General features: G+C 38.4%; 1 protein-coding gene across 1 annotated transcript; it reads right to left on the bottom strand.

Moving 5' to 3' along the window:
* Window positions 1-681: 681 nt before the first annotated feature.
* Window positions 682-16787, bottom strand: NMU (neuromedin U). The gene is made up of 10 exons (XM_032187506.1): window positions 16652-16787; window positions 13945-14003; window positions 10173-10220; window positions 10018-10077; window positions 9234-9263; window positions 9077-9127; window positions 6962-7036; window positions 1970-2023; window positions 1293-1332; window positions 682-741 (listed from the first exon to the last, which is right to left on the bottom strand). The coding sequence occupies exons 1-9, from the start codon at window positions 16785-16787 to the stop codon at window positions 1297-1299; spliced, it is 549 nt and encodes a 182-aa protein (XP_032043397.1). The 3' UTR covers window positions 682-741; window positions 1293-1296.
* Between the last annotated feature and the right edge of the window lie 4218 nt (window positions 16788-21005).

The raw sequence follows: 21005 nt of genomic DNA, 5'->3' as shown, positions 1-21005 counted from the left end.
GTTTTTGAAGTGTAGCATTTTCTCCTAGATTTTCATTCTCTGCTCCCTCAGTTTTGTTGTGATGTGGTATTATTTGCTGTTACAGCAGGGAAAAGTATAACACATGAACTACACTTACTGTAGTATTTTATCAAGTAGGTGAATGAAAGCTTGGCTTCAGTGTATGTCTTTTTTTGTATGACCAAGCTTACTCATATTAAGATAATGAAAGAATGTGTTTCCAATAAATGTGAGAACAATTATATGCAAATGTAACACTTTGGCTACATAAGTGTGCATAATTATAAAAAAAGGACCTCTCAAATACAACACAAGAGAATAAATTAATCTGTAATTCTAAAGACTACACAAGCCACTTGCAAAATATTCTGAAAAAAAGCAATAGTCTACAATGAAAACATTCTCATTAAAACAATTCTTTCAGGGCCTTTATTTATAAAGGCAAATAAACATACAAAGCAATGTTGTTAGAGGCAATGTCAGTTGCATGCATACATTGAGATATTTTACAGTTTCATTACACACAGTTATAAACATAACACTAAGAAACAAATAATTTTGATATGCTTTTAATGTAATCAAGGAAGTAAAGAAACATTTTAATTTTTTACTGAATCTAATGTAAGAACATTTACATTGTAGTGATTTTTAATTGTACATTAGTAAGGAACTATTTTTGTAAGGAAAACACCATGCCCAGGCATTCCTGCAGCATAAGTTCTAGGTCAGGAGTCTAAAATCCTGCAAAATAAGAAAAAGTTTTAGCTGTTGGTATGGTATTGCACAAAATACTTAAAATATGACAGAGGTGTAAGCTATGTTACAAAACAGAATATCATAATATTGGCACAGATTTATTATTTTTTCTGTCCAAAGAGTTGCATGATTTGAAATTAAGTCCTGAAGTTCGCTAATTTCAATGTGAGAGCAGTTCTTCTGTGTAAGAACAGTAGGTTTATCACCAGGTCATCAGCTTACTTCTCAGTATGTATTTGGCAGGAGGTTGAATCAGTTTTTCCTGATGTACACCTATCATCATTGGTAACTTTCCAAACTGTCTACAAATCTGGGATCTTTTCCCTTTCTTGCTGCCCAAAACCCCTCTGTGTTCTCTGTTCTAGGAACTGAGTAGCTATAGCTTCTACTCACTTTAGACAAAGACAAGTGAATTTAGCACATCTGTTAGAAGTTTGTCTCCAGAAATCTACTTCTAAACATAAGTACCATGGAATATTTGTATAAGAATAATGTAATTTCAGTATAGGTCATGATTAAAAGCATTAAATAAATACCTCCTTAGCGAAAATCCACTGATCTCTTTCCGTTGCGTGGCTGAAAGACAAATATCCAATAAGCACTGCATAAAGCTGAGTGGTTTCAGTAGCAAAGCCCCATAGAACTTGGTATGTCTAACCTTATTTCAAGCCCTACATTATCAGGGAAGACTGTAAATCTTCATCAGTTTAGTACAGTAGTTATGCACTCTTACTTCTAAAAAATCAATTTTTAAATACTTTAGAAATTGTTATTTTGATATATCTTAGAATATTAGTTCAATACGTTAAGATCCTCCTATGGATCTATTAGAGGCAATACTTGTTTTCCAAGACAGTTAATATTTACCACAGCAAAAAAAGTATCAGTAGTTAATCTCTTTTGATTTTTAATATATTTTTGATACTTCAGTTTCACCAAGAAGTCCCAAACTAGCTCAGCTATTCTGATTACTTTGCAACGACAGATTCTGTGCTATACAAAACGTACCTGAAGTCATTGGTTGAGTATTTCTCATCATTTACAAAGAAAACAAACAATTCTAGTGGAATTGCTTACAGAGAGAAGCTCTTACAAAAAAAGTAAGAACAATTCTTACTCTACTTTACTGTTTTCTCTACTTTTTTGGGGGTAACACTCAGCCTGGGGAAAAAAAAAATAAATAAATAAAAATAAAAAGCAGAATAAACCATACCCTGAAGAAAAAGTAGCCTCTGCTTTGAATTCCTCCAGCTCCTTGAAGGTCCTCCTGAAAAAAATTAAAAAAAAAAAATATATATATATATATATATAGAGAGAGAGAGAGAGAGTATTCTAAATCATATCTAGTCTTGTGAATGACCCCATGCTTATCATAAGTACGTACGCAATCTCTTCGGTACTACTATATAGTCTTGCCCCCTTAAGCCATATGGTATATATGTTTCTTCGGGTAACAAGGAAGATCATATCTTCATGTAGGAACTGAATAAAACACATGAATGAGGGCCAAAATCCACCTAAGGTTTTGCATCAGTTCAGATTGCTTTAGAATTCTACTAGTAATGATGAGCAGTCTTTGACTTTCCAGGTTTCATCACTCAAATACAACCGTTCTCCGTAGTGATGGAGTCTCCATATAGAGTTGGTCTTTGCACCTCACAGCACAACAACAATGTAAAGCTTAAAAAATTGTAAATATATGGGTTCCAGACAAGGAATGAGATCGCAGTCTGATCCCAGAGATATATCCAGATCACCCTTCTCAGAATGACTCTGAGAAATATTTATTTTAAAAGAAAAGACCAGTGCTTATGCTATTCTATTTTACTCATGTTGCACACACTGAGAAAAAACTGTCTGCTGATCTACACAAAAAGGAGCAAAAAAAGATCAGTGAAGAAAACAGAAATTCTGTTTAAATGTAGCAAGTAAAGGGAATGAAGTATCCATCTGTTTTAATGAGACCTTCATGATTAGACAAGATATAAACTTAATCACAAAATTTTCATCCTCTATGTTAAAAATTTTCATCCTCTATGTCTGTCCTGTAGAGGGAGACACAGGCCAATTTAGAAATTAAATACTTCAAATCTTGTGCTTAGCAGAACATAGAATCTAGATGGAATATATCTACTGTATGCTCTCTTAGCAACGATAGTGTTTCTCAATTTAAAAATGTGAAATCTCTGTGGTAATAATAATAACCAGAGTTGTCACAGGGAGAATTCACTTCATGCTCTATTCTAATGCTGTAAGAATTGTGTAAAACAGGATGGCGCCCATCATTTCCAAACACAGAAATATCTTCAATCCAAGAAAACTTTCAAAGGAAACAGGGCTTAAACTATAAGTAATTTTTGAGTCTTGCTTTTAATTTTGACTTCCGTTCATCACGTATGCCATTATACACAGTTTCTTTGCTGTGTGTAAAACATCTGTGTGATTTTTATATTGTCCACCACATTCTGGAGTTACCTGAGTTTGAAATGCCCATCTCAGATCTACAATCCATTACATATTACAGGATTTTAAATTTTATTTTACTGTCTGTTAATGGAGCTTTCTACATTGCTATATTCTGTCTTTTCAGATACTTGGAGTGTCTTACAGTGTTTATATTTCATTATTTTTCTACTTGTGTTCTTATTATTTGAAAAAATACCCTTACAGTTTCTTATTTGAGCCCAGGTGAGAAACGCTCCACTAAAAATGAAATTGCCCAGAAGAAGCTGAACTATGTTGGAGTATGCCAAATATGCTATGACTTTTAGGTTGCTGTCTTTTAATTAGTGAATTCATTCTGTTTCCATGAATTGTGCCACCATCCTCAATGGAAGCAAATTCAGGATATTAAAGTATTCTAGCAAAAGGACCTTATTGGATTTAAACATCAGGTTGTTTTCACCTATAGTAATTCTGTGTTCTTTCATTTATGCTGTCCTTACTATTTGTCTTATTTAGCATATATGGTTATTTTGAAAACAAAAACAGAAGAATATTCTCTGCCAATATGAAGGTCTAACAGCAGTTCAAGTCAATGCTGTCACAGAAGGTAAATTTCAACCTGTATTTTCCAATTAGATGAGTAATGGGTTAATTTTTTTCATAACAATTTTAGCCTTGCAGAGTGGTTCATGAGTAGATGTGCCAACTCTTAAAGTTCTTATATGTGGCCAGGTTATGTCACTGGACTGACATAAATTATAAGAAAAATGAGTCTAGTTTTTACACAGTTCCTCTCCATTTAAAATTTAGAAGTCAGGAAGAATATTACGCATATTAAAGTAGTAGGGGCTGCTTCATAAATTGGATCATATTTTTACCTGCCTTTTACTGCAAAGATTTTGTCCTTTACTGTTTGGTGAGTTAGATATATGTGTGGGCACTGCACTGTTAAGGACATCCATCTTATGCTATTTTTCTAGACAAATTTGAGTATATAAATTTAATGTTTGATCTTTTATAATTATTATTTTATTTTATAGCTTGTCTGTAATTGCTCATGAGGACCTCTGGCTCAATATTTACCCTGTTCCTTCTCACTCACATGAGGAAAACTAGAACTACATTCAACTACGGAGCATGCAGCCATCCACTGAGGAGGGCTATGTCCTGTTCTTGCACATAGGAAGATAATGAAAGAAAAAAAAAGAAAAAAAAAAAAGAAAAAAAAACCACTCAATGTGATAATGGGAAAAGTCTGACTAAGAGCAGCAATTACAGAGATTTTTATTTCACTTGAAACTCTGGCATCAAACACTTAAAATATCAAGGAATTTTATCATGCCATGTATCACCGTTTCTTGGCTTTCTATTTTTTAATCAATGATTCACCTAATCTTGTTGAAAAGAAATTGCAGAAGCATTTAACCTTGTTGAAAAAAATCAAACATCTACTTGTCGCCACAGTGGCTTATATTTACAATCAAATAAAAGTTAGTCTAAGCTTTGAATTTCATTTACTACTTTTATTACTTCCACACCTTTTTTTTTTTTTTTCCATGTTATATTCTAGAGTGTTAAAGAAATGCTTTTATTTCATTAATTTTTTTATGTCTTAAGACATAAGATCAACAGAGACCCAAGTCAAAGACTGGAAAACTTTGATGGACCCAGAAAATCGGAGCAATATCAAACAAGACTATTTCTCCTTTCAGAGGTCAGACTAGACCAGAAACATTTAATAGGTGGAATAAAGAATTTCTGAAATAACTCACTGTCCTTAAACCAGGAACTGCTCTTTATCTCTTTAAACCTTTTTAACCTTTAATACCCTTTAAACCCTAAATCAACCACTCAGGAGTTGTGAAATGCCAGATTTAAGGTCAACTGTGCGTGCCTCTTTATTGCCCTGCCCACTAGTTTTCACTGTCCTTGCTAGCCAGAACCATTCTTCTTCTTACCGGTTCCTCATCAAAGAGACCTAAAGCGTCTGTGCCCATCCCAATCGTGACTACATTTCCCTTCCTTCCTTCCAGCTTCTATTTCCAGTAACCTTGGCCCTTCAAAGCTCAGCTCACAGTTTCACTTTTTCACTGTCAAGGCTTTTCCTGAGGTTTCATTCTGTGCTGCTGTGTCAATACTGAAAGCATAAGTCTCTGCATGAATTCTAGTATTGCCTTTTTCTTTTCCGTGACAGTTTTCCTCCATATAACCTTTAAAATAATGAAGGTGTTTTGCTGTTGTTGCTGTTGATTTTCTTTTTTCAAAAATCCATTCTGCCTTAGTTGAACTTCATGGGTTAAAGAAACCTGAGAAGGATGCATTTTTTTGGTTGTTGTTTGGTTTGTTTTGTTTTCAGTCTGAAAAGGATGGAATCAGGGAGAGTGTTAAGTAACTGAAATCATACTTACAAGAAGAAAAGTTAGCTATTTTCTGTAAAAGATGGCTCTGTATGCATACATATCTTTTACCACTCTTACATAATGACAGTAATGCTGTCACATATGCTATGATGTGGTGCTGCATCCATGCAAAGGGCATTAATATACCTCTGCTTTTTGATTTTTGAAATTGGAAAGTGTATTTGCTGCAAAAACACCCAAATTTTATAATATTTTGGAAACAATGGGTTTCAAAAAAAAACCTATTTCAGTGTATTGGAAAATTTTGCTCCCAAACACAGTACTTTTCTATGGAAAATAAGTTTTACAATGCCTCCAGGGCTCAATAATATATACGTATGAAAGGGTCAGACTTTACAAAGCACTGAGTGACTTAGCTGTCTTCATGACAGTATAAAGTTATTCTGCACCTTTTAAAATAGGGTTCAAATTGTGTACCCTAATGGTTTTAGAAGAATACCTTAAATTCAAAGCTCTTACATCTGCTAAACAGCTGGCGAGTGCTCATTCTTTATTCCCAAACTGAAAACTCCAAAATAAAAGATGTTCCAAGTTTTGTGCCCCTCTGATTAATGCCTATTTTATTATTTAAAAAACAAAACAAACAAACAAAAAAGTTTTCAAATGTTTATCTCCATCTATGATACTCAAAGTGAGAAGATATATTTCTTTTCTTACGTTTTGTTTCTGCAGATACTAAATCAGGTAATAAGATAATTAAATAGTAATTTAACATCCCTTAAAGGTTGATAAGAACAAATAGAAATAAAATCTCCATAGAAAGAGATGTCATTATATTCTCAAAGGGCTCATTTCTATAGCTTTTGCTTCAGAAAGCTAAAACACTCTGGGCAAAAACTGTAACAAAGAAAGAACTTTCTTATCTGCACCTTAAATTGAATAGTAACATTGCCTATAAATTGCTTGGAAAGTCTTCATGCTATAAGTCATAAATAACATGCTTAAGGAGTAAATATGGTTTGAATTCCATCTGGGGAGAAAAAAAGAACCCACCCCTCGAAAATATAATTCAACTGCAATATAATGATAGTGATCAATTTGAAAGTATTTTTCTTTTTTTGAAGAAAGTACCAGGTCCATTTTGATATCTAGGCTCTACCAGTGTTCTATGTTAAGCATGTATTACTTTAGAGTTGCAAATGGTAAAGATCAGCAGGATTATTTTTCATTCATTAAGGAATAGAAAAAACAATGCACATTTCCAATGAAAACACATCAGTGTGACATTAAACCTTGAAAATAAAAGTGCCATGAGCAGAAATGTCTACACGGACATTTTAGATGTGCTAATGAGTCATCAAACATGAGAATGCAAGCATGCAGAGTTTAATATTACATACGTCCACTTTGTGTCTCTTCAGTCTTCTCTCATTAAGCTGGGGAACGAGTTGCAGCAAAGGATGCAGGACAGAGGACTGAGAGGACACGAACACAGACACATGAGCAACAATGAAATTCTGACCTCATGATGCAAAAAATGTTTATTCCTGCAGTATTGGCTGATAGACCAATCATGTACCAAGAAAGGACTAAAGATGTTAATTGAGAAACTTGTTTCTGAACATTCTGAATTGACAATAAACTGGTACCAACATTTATATTTACAATACAAATGTGGCTCGCACAGTGATGGAGGAACAAGATACGCATCCTCACTTTTACTCACTGAAAGAACTTTTTACAGTCCTCCTACCCAGGTAACTGCAATTGTTCAGACCTTGATCAGCCTCTGCATGTGGCACAGAGAACATTCCCATACGCTACACTTACTGACTGTGATCATCTGCTATGGAAGGTAACATCTTTAATCTTCATTGTACTGAAAAGTTCATTTTACTTTACACTTAAAGAAGATTTTATTTTATTTTTTTTAACTGGAAAACAGTTCAAAGGAGGGATCCAACCTGAAGTAAAATTTGTAACCATGGCACCAGTCACTCTCCCTAACAAACTCTAATCCTGAAATTCCTTATGCTTGACAAGACTTTGTATGCTCACACACAGCCTGGATAAGTGCATCAGCATTGTGTGTATTGCCCCAGGCAGTGACTAGCAAAACAGAACCTTGTGGGCCTGTAGAGAGAGGCCCACAGTGAGAGAGAAAGTAGAAAAACCTATATGCCATAAACTAAGTCAAACCTTCAACTCATGTGAATTACTTACAAACATAATTAAAAGATGATGTATTTTTGATACAATACTTCTTAGAAAAGTAATGCAGCAAAGAGAAATGTAATTTACAGAATAAGTAGAATTACTGAAGTGATAACATTTTTAATAGGTAAAATTTCTTGCCTACTTGGAGTCAATTTTGCACTGTCTGCCTATGGTATTCAATGAAGAACCATAATATCTAAAGTAAAAGTCTGACATGAGTGGAGGAGTTAAAGAGCATCCCACCTGGACACCTGGGCTCTGTCTTGCAGTTAGTGGAGAGAGATTAATGAAGCCAAAAAAATATTTAGCTCATATAATTTACTGTCTCTGAGAAATGGGCTAGAAGACAACCAAATGAATATCTAAACCAGAAGTGAGAAAGCAGTAATCTCTGTGGGCAGGCAGAGGCAAAGGTCTTCAGGATGGGGAAGAAGGCACTGCAGTAACCTCTTAAGCAGAAGCAGCAGCAGAAATAGCTAATTTCCCTGTGCCCTGATTGTCATGAAAATCTCCAGAGCAACTCTATTGTGAAAATATTGACTGCAACATCAGCAGTATTCTCAGGAGGCCTAGAAAACAGTATCACTTTCTAAGGAATATAGAGCTTATTTCTGAAGAAATTTAAGCAACAAGGCAGCAATGGACATAAACATATAAAAATGACTGTTAAGAAATGAGAAGACATGAACATGTTTAACTTTCTCAAGTTCTGTGGTACACAGAAAAAAAAAATAGATGCACAGACATAGCAGATTATGTCTTCACTTTAAAAGCAAGGGTGGATCACACATAGTTTATTTGTTGGCTATTAGAATATTTTTATAACAATAATACTAGTCTCTTTTTAAAATGATATTTCTCATTTATAATATACTCCAAAGTCTGAATGATCTCTTTTGCCTTATATTTGTGACATGCACAAATAGAAACATACCATTTAATTAAGAATTAATAAAGATGCACTAAGAGCTTTAAATATTTAGGGTCATGTTCTCAACTTCTGTAAATCAGCATTGTTTCACTGCATATGTAATGTTCTAGAAGCAAGAATTTGATCTTATTCTTTAATGTTGAAACTACGAGACTAAGATGCAGTTGGGATTCCCTAAATGTTGTTTTCCATTTCCACACTTTTACATCATTGATGATCCTCTCCATGTTATTAAAACACATTCTGTATTTTAAACATGAAACACCAAGTGCCAAGCTTCACAGATGGAGAGATTACTGCAGAAAGGAACATCTTGTTTCTATGGACAGGCACACATGTATTCACAAGGAGGTGCTATGCCACTTACCATGATGTCTGAGTTGCCTGAGTCATGAGTCTTAGAATAATGAAATAAGAACTGTTCAAAAAAATTAAAAGTGGGGTTTTACTACAAAACAAGGCAAGGGAGTTAGGATTTTCTTGACAATTTTAAAGTGATCATAAAACAGACTTAGAAATCTTACCCTTTTGGTGTTGTCTTTTTCATCTAAACCCTGTGGGAATAATAATCAGTAGAGAGGCTTTTATTTATTAAATATATGTATGTACATATATATATATTGGACAGTTTTAATTCATAGAATCATAGCAGAACCTGAGCTGTAAGAGATCACATTGGAAAGACCAAGTCCAATTCCTGGCTCCACACAGGACCACCTAAAGTTCAGACCCTGTGTCTGAGTGTGTTGTCCAAATGCTTCTTGAACTCCATCAGGCTTGGTGCTGTGACTGTTGCCCTGGGGAGCCTGTCCCAGTGCCCGACCACCCTCTGGGTGCAGAACCTTTCCCTAACCCCCAGCCTGACCCTCCCCTGTCCCAGCTCCATGCCACCCCCTCGGGTCCTGTTGCTGTCCCCAGAGAGCAGAGCTCAGCGCCTGCCCCTCCGTTCCCCTCGTGAGGGAGCTGCAGGCCGCCATGAGGCCTCCCCTTGGGTTCCTCTGCTCTGGGCTGAAATTACATTTTAAACTTCAATACTGGATTGAAATATTGTTCTTCCTTGACACATATATACTAGGTCTTTGCTTATCAACATAACTACTCTTTTGAAACCTGGCAGAGAGCATTGGTTATTTCTACTAGAAGAATTGAAGGGGTTAGTGGATGCTCCTTTTTTCAGAGTAAGAACTGCCATACTACTTCCAGCACTGCTGGGCACTTCAGGTACTGGGTCCTCAGAATTCACTGTAGGCACTGGCACATGGAGACATCAGGCTTCAGAAATGCTAAGGAGCCTTTCATGTGTGTTACCTGCGGTTTCTGGAGAAATCCCATGACCAAAAAACAAAGTTCTTCCAGTGCACTGGACACCTAATGAAAAGAAAATAGGAACTCAGTATCAAACTACCAATCCTACTGCATATGATAAACATCATAAACAGTGAAGAAACCTCTGTCTGACTCACCTGAGGCTGAGAATCTGTGGACAGGTAGGTAGAACATGCATCGTCTATCTGTAAAAGTTGACACAATCCTTTTTTAAAACTGCAGATTAATATAAACAAGTTAAATATCTATATTCTCAAAACTAGTTTGGTGCAGCCAGGGGCATGTCAAGCTTTTCCACTAGAAGGAATGATTATAGGAGCATTCATGAAATATTTTGAATGCAAGGGGGAAAAAAGAAAGCAAATTTATATGTGCTTGATCTCAACAACCACATATATGTGTCCTTTATTCTCTTATACCATTCATACCCCTGCTAATTGAAATTGTCTCTAACTAAGTCATATTTTAAATGATGATTGTAAGCATCTGGGGCATGGGCTATGAACATAGATACCTTCTATACAATCTTTGGATTACACAAAACTGCAAAGAAAATGATAAAACTAAAGCAAGTGATCCAATACACCGTCCTCAAACACTACTCTGCAAATTGTATTCGAGCATCCCTGCAGGTGTATGACCCACGCATCTCTTGAGTGATTATGATATGTGCCAGCACATCTTATGCATGCTACTCAATTTGTGTGAGTCACCCAGCAGACAATATCTGAGGTTTGCACTGATTTCTTTGGCACATGAGGGGCCTTACAATATTTTGTTTAGAGGAGATGGTTCCCAAATTACAATGCTAGTAAGAAACACATTTGATATAGTTCAAGGGATCTAAACTCAAAGTGTGCTGTTGAAGAAGCTGTTGTCATTAAGTTTAGACCCATCATCAAAGAGAGGAACATGAGGTGTGTAGACACACAAGTAGACACAAATAATAATAATAAAAAAATCCACAGACCAAACCAAGAAGCCCCTGTCTGTTTAGCTGTGTGGCTTATCTCTTAAAAAAAGCCAGTCAGCACCTGGGAGAGAATCTAAGAAGAAAACCACGGTTTAATAAGGCCCGTGCTCTCCAACCACCAGCAAAACTGTAGTGCAAATACTTTGAGTTGGAAGTAGACCGTTTCTCCTGAAGCTCAGAGGATTTCTGTTCAGTGACTTTGAATAGTCTCTGTGTGACACGCTGTAAGCTTTTAGCACCCACAACAACCTGTGGTAAGGGTTTCCTGAACACCACATGAAATAACATTTTTGTTTGTCTCGATCAGTCCTTCCAAAGCTATCTTCATTCAGTGCTATCATGATCTTGTCTTGGAAGAAGTAACAAATAAGTGATTCTTAGCCATCCTCTCCTTACTGTTCATGACATTGTATGGACAGTCATACCTTATTTCTATTGTCTCTCTTCCAAGATGAAAGAGTCTTACAGTACTGAACCATTTTTGATGGAAGTATTGATCAGGTAGGGAGAAGTGGATAAAGGACATCTGAATTCATGGAAGTAATTTTACAAGTGCTGAGAGCTCAAAGTATTCTGTAAGGAAAAGGAAAAATCTCCAGTGCTCCAACAGAAGTTGCACAGTTTAATAATAATGAAAAAAAGAGGCTTAACTTTTAAATTGTATCAACTGCAAGCTGCACTGATATGCGCCAGGTTTTTTTCCACTGAATACTTGATGCTGTTATTCTAGGTGCCAAAAAGCTTTGCCAATCATTATTATGTTCACAGACTGCATCAAAATGCTTGGTTTTAAAATAAAGAGTGGGCAATGCAACGGGTCTTATGATTTTATTATAGGTACAAAGCCCTAAACAGCAGTCTTTAGTGAAGAAAACATTAACTGAAAAAAGCAATAAACAAATAATGCATATCTGAGTACTCCAAGACAAGGGATGATTCATTTCTCTAGAGACAACCTATGAGAAAGCATTAGCAGAGATAGTGGGAAAGCTAATAGCTCACAAGATCCCCCCTCAAATAGTTTTTGTTGGTAACACAACCTCCCTGCTCTCTTTTCCCTTCATCTTGCAGATGATTGTCTCCGCGTATATTTGTTCAGCTTCACCACTTTCAGGGTAAGAAAATGTAGAGATAGAAATTAGCAGTGAATGACCTAAACCAAGCTTAAGTCATTTTGGAAACCTATTTTAAAAATGTCCTGTTTCTTGTGGTTGTTTATTTGTTGGCTTATCTGCTTGGTTTTTGGTTTGAGGTGTCAAGTAGAGATCTACTGTATTTCGACGGCAGGACAAACCAAAGACTACTTTGTGTTCAACACAGTCCAAAGCAATGCATCTCTCAGCTAAAATCTGCATGGAAAAAGCAAGGACCAGAGAAAACCCACAGTTTCTGTTGATTCCTCCTTTTCAAAATTGAAAGAAAGAATTAAAAAAAAAAAAAAAGTGTTTTATCTTTTTTTTTTTTTTTTTAATTTAATAATTCCTATGGTCCTTGATGCTTCTTTTCAGTAATTTTCTCTCCTTCCTCAGAAGTGTGGCCTGAGGGTGGGAGCCTGCCAGTTATTTGGGGTTGGTTAAATAACATAAAGAAATGAAAGGATGTTAGAAAGGTCCTATATTTCTAAACTCAGAACCATTCCTGGAAAATACTTGTTTAATTTTGAGGCAGTGCTTCTCATGAGTGATCAGCTAATAAAGTAACAAGCAGGGAAGAACACTCTAAGAAACTCCATTATGGTTTTGTAGCCAGGCTGATTTCAGGTATATACCTACACATCAAATTCTCTTTTTTTTAGTTCTTAGATCCTCTCCAGTCCTGTATTATTCCTGTTATAGAATTGAGTTTTATACTGTTTGTGTTACATAATTTTGCACAGAATTTAGTATTTCATGTATACTTCTTTGTTCACTGAAATCAATAGGAACCTTGCCTTTGCCTCCAGTAAGCATAGGGGTTAATCCGATATCATAAATAGCAAATCCTAGCAATAAATGTAGAAATATATAAAAAAGTATATATTTAATCTGGAATTTAAACAACTCATTCTCATAAAGTCCTTCTAGCTATTAGGATCTTGCTTCCCAAGAGATCACTTTATCCCAGGACAAAAGTACCACCAGGGCTTGTTCAAGTGCCAGTCTAGGAAGAAGGCAGTGGTTGAGTCAATACTTCCAAAATGAGCTGACAAAAAGGCAGTGTGTTCTGTAATGGCCTCAATTTGAAGAAATTTACTCCGTATATCTGCACCCATGGTGAGTCACTTGCTTTCTAATGTTATCAGAAGGTACAAAATTAATGTCAGCAGCACTCTTGAAGATTACAGCAATGCCAGGGCATGCAGCTCGCAGGCTGAACCCTCTCTGTGTTATGCCCTGCTGTCCTGTCTGTTCCAAAAGGGCACAAAAAAGCCCATGTTGACACACAAGTAACATCCAAGAATGCAAAAAATGCTAAAAAAAATGCAAAGTTCAAAGATGGGAATGGAAGTTAGAGTTGTAATTGGTATAAAATGTTGAAGGGGCAAACTGCAACAGGATATTATCCTCCATCTAGTAAATTAACATGCTAGGATGTGATTAAATGCATTGTCCCAGCACTGCGTGCAGACAGAAGAAGCAAGAGGTGGATTGGATGAGTTGAAACAACTACTGCCTGTCATGCACAGACTATAAAGATACCAGGCAAGACACAGTATTGCTTCCAGGGACAAGGTCTATACAGGAGAAGTAAGACTGGAAGAAGAAGGACCTGAACTCCATGCTAAAGAAACAGTGGAGAGTGAGGTGTGACCATAGCAAGGACTAGAACAGTTTTTTTTTTTTAATCTTGTATCCCTGCTCTAGTAGTAATAAATTGCCACAGACATTCCCAGCTTTCACCCCACAGCCAAGGGTTTTTCCCAGGCATGGCTGAACCAGCTTGCCCACGATGCTCACCTCCTTCCACAGCTGCAAATCCTGATCTGCATCAAGTGCTTGGGATGGCATCGGTGCACCTGGAAGCACAAACGCTGCTTAGCAATACTGTACAGTAGGGCTCATCTTGTAAGTATCCCATGTCAGTGCTGTAAATAAAAACTCTGAGGGTGACAGGGTCCCCAGAACCTGCAAAGCCAAAATACAGACACTCATGTCTCTGAGCAATAAGCAGTGTGAAAGCCACTCAGTTTTCATCACGAGTCAGGCTGGCATTAGTTTGTTCTCAGTGGTTAGCAGCAGGAAAAAAATTTGTCTGGCTGCTGTTGAACGCTAGGACCTGAATGCTAGGAAAACACATTGTGGCATCTACAGCCTCGAGTGTACTGAGGGCTCAGCTCACCTGCAGTGCCAGTGCGGGAAGTTATTATTTTATCTAGTTATTATTTTACTGTAATTTTATCTGGCAGCATAATCCTAATTATATTGTGTTACCAGAGTCTCCATCTCACCCAGGAGGGGGGCTGGTGCTGGAAAGGGAACCCCAAGCAGCCATCCAGTTTCTCCTAAAGCTACTGCCCAGGACCCGTGCCTGACAGCTCTATACACTGTTCTACCACACCTCAGGTGAACAGTTTTTATAACCTCCCAGACAGTCTATTATTAACTGTGATTGCTTTTTATTAGTAGTATTTTTTTTTCCAAAGAATTGCACCAAATTAAACACAAAAATGCTGAAGCTAGACATAGCTAGAATGGCCAGGTGAGCAGGATGTGAAAGCTCATCATGCCCACTTGTTTTAGAAGTACCACAAATAACAACAGGAGTAACTTCCAGGCATAAAAGGGTAAATTCCAAAACCACATTTTGGTACTGGCACAGACTTAAGATGGTTAATTATTATGGATGCTTGTTCTCCTCAGAGAAAGAATTATAGAGGGTGTCTTGATTTCATCCTGTGGAGGAGTGAGATATTTTTGAAATCTCTGAAAGATTTACATGAAAAGAAAACTGCTGTCCAGTGAAAAAAAAAATGCTTTTTTGATGTTTGTTTTAGTTCAAGGAAAAACTCAAAAAAACACAAATAAATAAAGGTGCTACAACTCCCTTTTTTGAAAAAATTTGTTTTGTTTTCTATTCCTAAGTTAGTATGATCATGGTGGAGTATTCCCTGGAGCTGGTGTCTGGATTGCCAGGAGTGGAACAGGGCAACCCTTCGAGTCACCACACTTAAATCTTTGCCTGCCCCTCACAGCTCCTGCCTAGCTCCCAAGGCTTTCCGGGGGGAGCAGAAGAAACCCAGCAGCCTGTAAGGCCTGGAGCAGCAGGTGAGGAAGCCTAAATATGACACTTGTGGAGCTTTTTTTTTGCCCAGAGCATAAACTTTTGAACAGAGGAGATGCAATTATTTCACCAGCTCTTAAGTTTCTTGAGCCCTTCTGCACTTATTCACAAAAGTCTTATTTTGTGTGCTATCCCCTGTGTTTCATGCTCACAGCAAGCTCCATGTCCCCTCCAGTGCCAAGCATCATCCCCACATCGCCCCATGCAGAATATTGCTTCAGCCTGGAGGGAATTCATTGATTTACACACACACACAATGGCACACACAAGGAAATACAATATTATTTAGTAAGACACACAAAATATCCATGATGGAGGGGAAGAGTGCTCTCCAGGAAAGCAGTCCTATTCAAAAGGAACATAGAGGAGGAAGCCCTTCAATAAAATTAACACTTGACATATCTGTTCACTTCAATATTGCCAGCTTCAAAAAACCAAACTTCTTGCAAGGCAGCAGAGTGCCGGGTGCGCAATTTCAGTCACTTTTCAACCTGGAATCCACCTCTTAAATCATCTCTCCCCACCACTGCTCTCCATACCCAAGCTCATTCTTATCATTTCTATACAAGTGATGCTAAAATACCGTGTGCCACTGCCATTCTTTGCTTTCATTTTCCTTCCCTCCCCTCTTCCACATCTCCAGAATATATTTTGAACACAGCATGCAGTATGCTCTACTTAGATTTCTTTGCTTCTTGATATTAAGGAAAATATAAAAAAATTAGAACAAAAGCTCCCGATGAAAGTAACTCACTCACTCATAATACACGCAAAGTAGAACTGCTCATTGCACAGCAGCTTGCTGTGCTGTGCTGCTTCACAGGGTGCAAGGATTTAATGCAGCTGGAGTGGGAAAATACAATTGGAAATACGGTGCCTTTGGCTGTCTTCACAAAGCACTCCCTCCTACAAAAATAGCAACTTTCAGGTGTAACTCAGCATTCCCAATTAAATCAAAGGTAATCAGGCTCTGTGTCTAAAGCAGCCTGCCAACTCTGTCCTTCCCCGCTTAACCCTTTAGTGACTCCGCTTGGAACAAAAGCCACTTCCCCCAGCTGCCGGAGCACGGTTTGGGCAGGACGGGGCAATCCTGCTGGGGTAGGGGAAGGTGCACCCCACCTCCCCACCCCAAAATGTGCTGAGATGAGCCCCCCCTTCCCAGCCCTAACCCCCTTACCCTCCCAGCCTGCTGTCTCCCGAGCATCTCCGCATCTCTCACGGCAGCATCCGATCCCACCCCAGCTCCGCAGCCAAGCAGAGCACCGCAGGGATTTTGTTGGGCTGGGATTTCTCAGCCCCCTTGCAATGATGGGGTCACCCTTCCAGCCCCCCAATTTACAGTAGTGGCCGTGCAGGAAGGGGCTGCAGGGGGATGCTCCTCACCTTTGCAAGCACACATGGAGGAGGCGAGGAGGAGGAGGAGGAGCAGGAGCAGCGGGGACCCTGGCAGCCCCCCGCTGCTCCCCGGGCTGCGTGGCGGGGTGGCCGTGGGGGGCTGCTGGTGGCAGAGCTGTCCCATGACCGTGGTGCCCCCTGCTCTGCCTCCCCGCCGGCTGGCCATGCCCTCGCTCCCTTCCCAAACTTTTTAAGTCTCCCTGACACGTGGACCAGCATCAGCTTGACTCACGGAGGACACGTCACCCGCCCTGCCCACCCCTGCCCATCTCCCCGCCACCCACCCACCCAGGCCCAGACCCTCCTCATCTCCGCCGGTGACTCAGCCCCGCTCCCACCTCGGGGGCAGATCTGTTCCCAAACCTGCTGCAAAGGGGGCATGGCCCTGTTTGGCTTCCAGACACGGGGCTGGGCAGCCTCTAGGGCCTCTCTTCATGACCTCCCTCTTAGAGAAACATCTATGCCTTAAAAAAGCCCCCCAGCTGTGTTGGCAGCCTCGTGATGGAGCACAAAATGGCCGCTGCCCCCTCACCACGCTTGGAAGTTGAAGATGATGGCTTGGGGTGGTGAAGGTGGGCTTTTGGGGACAGCCCAACCCCAGTGTGCTGGGGAGAAGGGGCACAATTTAACACTGGGACATACCACCTGGTGGCTGGAAAGGTGTGGGCACCTTCTGATCGAGAGAAGGACAAGCCCAGTTTGCGAGGAAGCCACTTGGTGAAACACGGGTGTGAGCTGTGGCCACCTCTTCTTCCCCATGTATACAGGTTTCATAGCAGAATTGCAAATCATACAAATGGGAAGAGAGATTATGCTGAAAAGAGAGCAGTGCTGGTGCTTTTCATCTCCAGTATTTCGGTTGAGGAAGCTGGTTGCAACTCAAAACAGGTTGTCAGCATGGAAACCAGCTTCATAACTTGAAACTGAATGGCCCCTAGGACACAGGAGAGAACAAACACACACACAGTGCTACACCATGAGGCAGAACTCAGTAATATGGTGGCATTTGGGCATTAAATCTTAGTACAGGGCTTAGCAGACCTGTGGCCCCTCATAGCCAGCCAAGCAGCAGGGGCTGGCTTTCTCCAAATGTGTATTTTGGGGCAGCATCTCACAAGTCACAGTCTAGCTTTACAATCCGTTTCCCAGTTTTTGTTTTTGTTTTTGTTTTTCCACTCTCTCATATTATTTGCTTGGCTGGACTTGCAAAGGAAATACTACACAATGGTCCAGCAATGAGACATTGGTGTAATATTAGGGACTGTTATCTTCCCAAAGCAACATGAATTGCTTTTTGACCATCTTGGTGGGTTTTGATCTGGAGTGAATGGTGGGTGGTGGAAAACAAACAAACAAACAAACAAAAACCTGCCTGATAAGAGCAGTGGATGCTACTGCAAAACAAAAGACAACTTTGATTTATAACAATAGATTTGTGCTTGCTCTTTGCCTTTGCTCTTATCAGTCATATGTGCTACAAATTTTGCTCTGCCACCAGGCACGCTTTGACATGCCATCAAAAGTTCACAAGCTTTGCCAGCCAGCACGCAAGGATGCTATGAAATTCTCTCAGTAATAGAAGGATCTTCTCTATCAGATTTAATAGCAAAGCTTTCCTTAATATGGCTGGGTACAGAGTTAATCCTTGTGCCAGTGGAAAGCCAGTCACCAGATAGAACAGTACAAACATTAAAGATGTACATATTTTGTATTTATTACTGTATTTGTATCTACCTAATTAAATGAGTTGTTTTAAAACAATCCAAAACAAGGAGCTGCATTTGGTTCTGTTGTCTGTTAATAAAAACAGAATATATTTATTTAGAAGACATTATCATAAATTGGAAGACGCCAGTGCTGAAAAATATCTCCCTAATCTATCTTGATTCAAATACAAATCAGTGTCCCAAGCCTTGGCCTATAGAAGGATTTAATATGTTGTAAATTTTGTTAATTAATACCTTGTTGTTAAATATTTAATAGGTTGTGTGGCAAAATAAATTACAGTATTTTATAAATTTGAAAGTTAAATACCTGTAAAAATTCTTCCCCTGTTGAGTGGTGCACAGAATGTTTCCTGTATAGTGAAAAAAATGATACCTCTTGAATTAAACATTATTTTCAGCTGAAGGAGTTCAGATTAGCACAGAAATTGAATTTATATGATATCTATTTCAATATTGCAGACTGAAATATTTTGCTGAATCCACTTGCTTGAACACATTAAAACAGATTTTGAAGATAATGAGAAAAACTTCCAGGTAGATGAATTCTGGTTAACCATTTACCAGAAAATAACCGTCTAATACTTCTCTCTGTGCTTTGATTTGTATTGTTCCATCATCTTTCACCTGCAACATGAATTTTATTTTCAACTGATTGCTGCTGTTGAGCAAAAGCAGCAACCATTAAACATGTCATCCTCTTTGTGCCCTGAGTTACATTAGCTGAACTCCAGCAGGCTGGCTTCTTCCAGTACTTTCAACCCAGTCTGAACTGCTTTTCATTTTAGATTATGCCTTTTTACTTTTACTTTTTGCATTTCCTCGTGTATGGGTAAAGTAAACATAACTAATCATTTGTTAAAAGTACAGATTAATGCACTTCAACAAAAGAGCACATTTGCATTAAGCCCAAGTTTATATCCAGACAAAATTTCTACTGAAATCTTTACAAATTTGATCAAAGCAAGTTCTCCAAGCTTGGATCTCAATTTATGTGAGGTTTACACAGCTTATGATGATTGACTTTACACAAGTAACTCATTGAAATGCAAGTGAGCATTCTTGTAAACAGGAGAAAAAAATACGCCTTTCTGCATTGTATCTGTTTTTGGTTTGTTTAATTGCTTGATGAAATTAATATTACACTATTGCAGGAACAAAGCACATCCTCATTAAAAGAATAGCTTGGAGGATGTTTTGGATGCTGTAATTAGCTGCTTTGAAATATTTATTTTCTTCCTAATGGTGCTTGAATAAATGTTAATTATGGCTAGTGGAAAGGAAATCAAACAGCTGAGCATGTGAAACCACCATCTTCTCCGTCTTCAGAGAAATCAAGGTCAGGAGGCACGTCACTGAATCCACTCCCTTGCTGGGCACATGCACAAAGCCTGAGAAGAGGTCAGTGCATGCTGTTTTTTCTGTGACTTTAATTTCTTAAAAAATAAAGAAAAATCATTCCATTTGCACCTGAACTTAAGCACCAAGAGAGTTTTGGTTTGTACTGCACTTTTTTCAACAAAATATTCAAAACTTTCTGGAGACTGCTTGAAGCAGGTCAGTGTGTGCTGACATGTACTGATGTCTCTCACAAGTCCAGGTAGGCCCATTAATATCTTCCTTCTTCTCTACAATGAAAAAGGTGCATACTTGGCTTTCCTTCTTGTTTAAGCTCCAGAGAATTAAACTTTGTGGAGGCAAGTCTCAATCATCAATTAATGCCTGCTTAGGTATTGCACTTCTTCAAGGCATTCTCTTCATTATTTACTAATATTGCACAGGAAGCTTGTCCTGGAAAAAAGACCCATGAAGTAAAGTCTCTAGGGACTCAGTTCAAGAATCAGCCTCCCTGAATAGGCTTTCATGGCTGTATTGAATTAACCCCAAAAGACTTTCACTTCATAGAAGTATTTAGAGCTATCTCCCTACAAATAGGAGACAAACAACCACCACCAAGCCATATAAAGTGTACGAGGGCCTGTATTTTCTCAGAATATTCTTTTCTTATTTTAGCCAAGATAATTTCTCAGCTCTTCCCTTATGAGTAAGTAACATTTCAATGGCCTTAGGAGTCTATAATGAACTATTGAGGATAACTTGTCTGGATTGCTGGAGATGAAGAGAGAGACCCCAGCCCCTGGGCTAGGAGAGGACTACATTAGGAAAGAGTGATAGGAATGCTTGCAGCAAATGTTCAGGGCTGTCTTCAGAAGACCCAGCCTGTTTGGTATAAACTGCTCTTCCATAAAAGATATATTGTTGAGCTCTTTAATGACTAAAGGAAAGTTACGGTGTCTAAATTCAGCAAAAATATTGTAATCTTTCAAAAATTGTACCTATGCTTCCCGCATTGTAACTATGCAGCAACAGGCAGGCAGGCAGGCAGGGAGAGAGAGAGAGAGAGAGAGAGAGAAAGAAAGAAGGAAAGAAGGAAAGAAGGAAAGAAGGAAAGAAGGAAAGAAGGAAAGAAGGAAAGAAGGAAAGAAGGAAAGAAAGAAAGAAAGAAAGAAAGAAAGAAAGAAAGAAAGAAAGAAAGAAAGAAAGAAAGAAAGAAAGAAAGAAAGAAAGAAAGAAAGAAAGAAAGAAAGAAAGAAAGAAGGAAGGAAGGAAGGAAGGAA

Source organism: Aythya fuligula, chromosome 4 (assembly GCF_009819795.1).
Source record: "Aythya fuligula isolate bAytFul2 chromosome 4, bAytFul2.pri, whole genome shotgun sequence".
Taxonomy (NCBI): domain Eukaryota; kingdom Metazoa; phylum Chordata; class Aves; order Anseriformes; family Anatidae; genus Aythya; species Aythya fuligula.
Note: the sequence above shows the minus strand (reverse complement) of the source record. Positions and strands in the feature narration are given on the sequence as shown.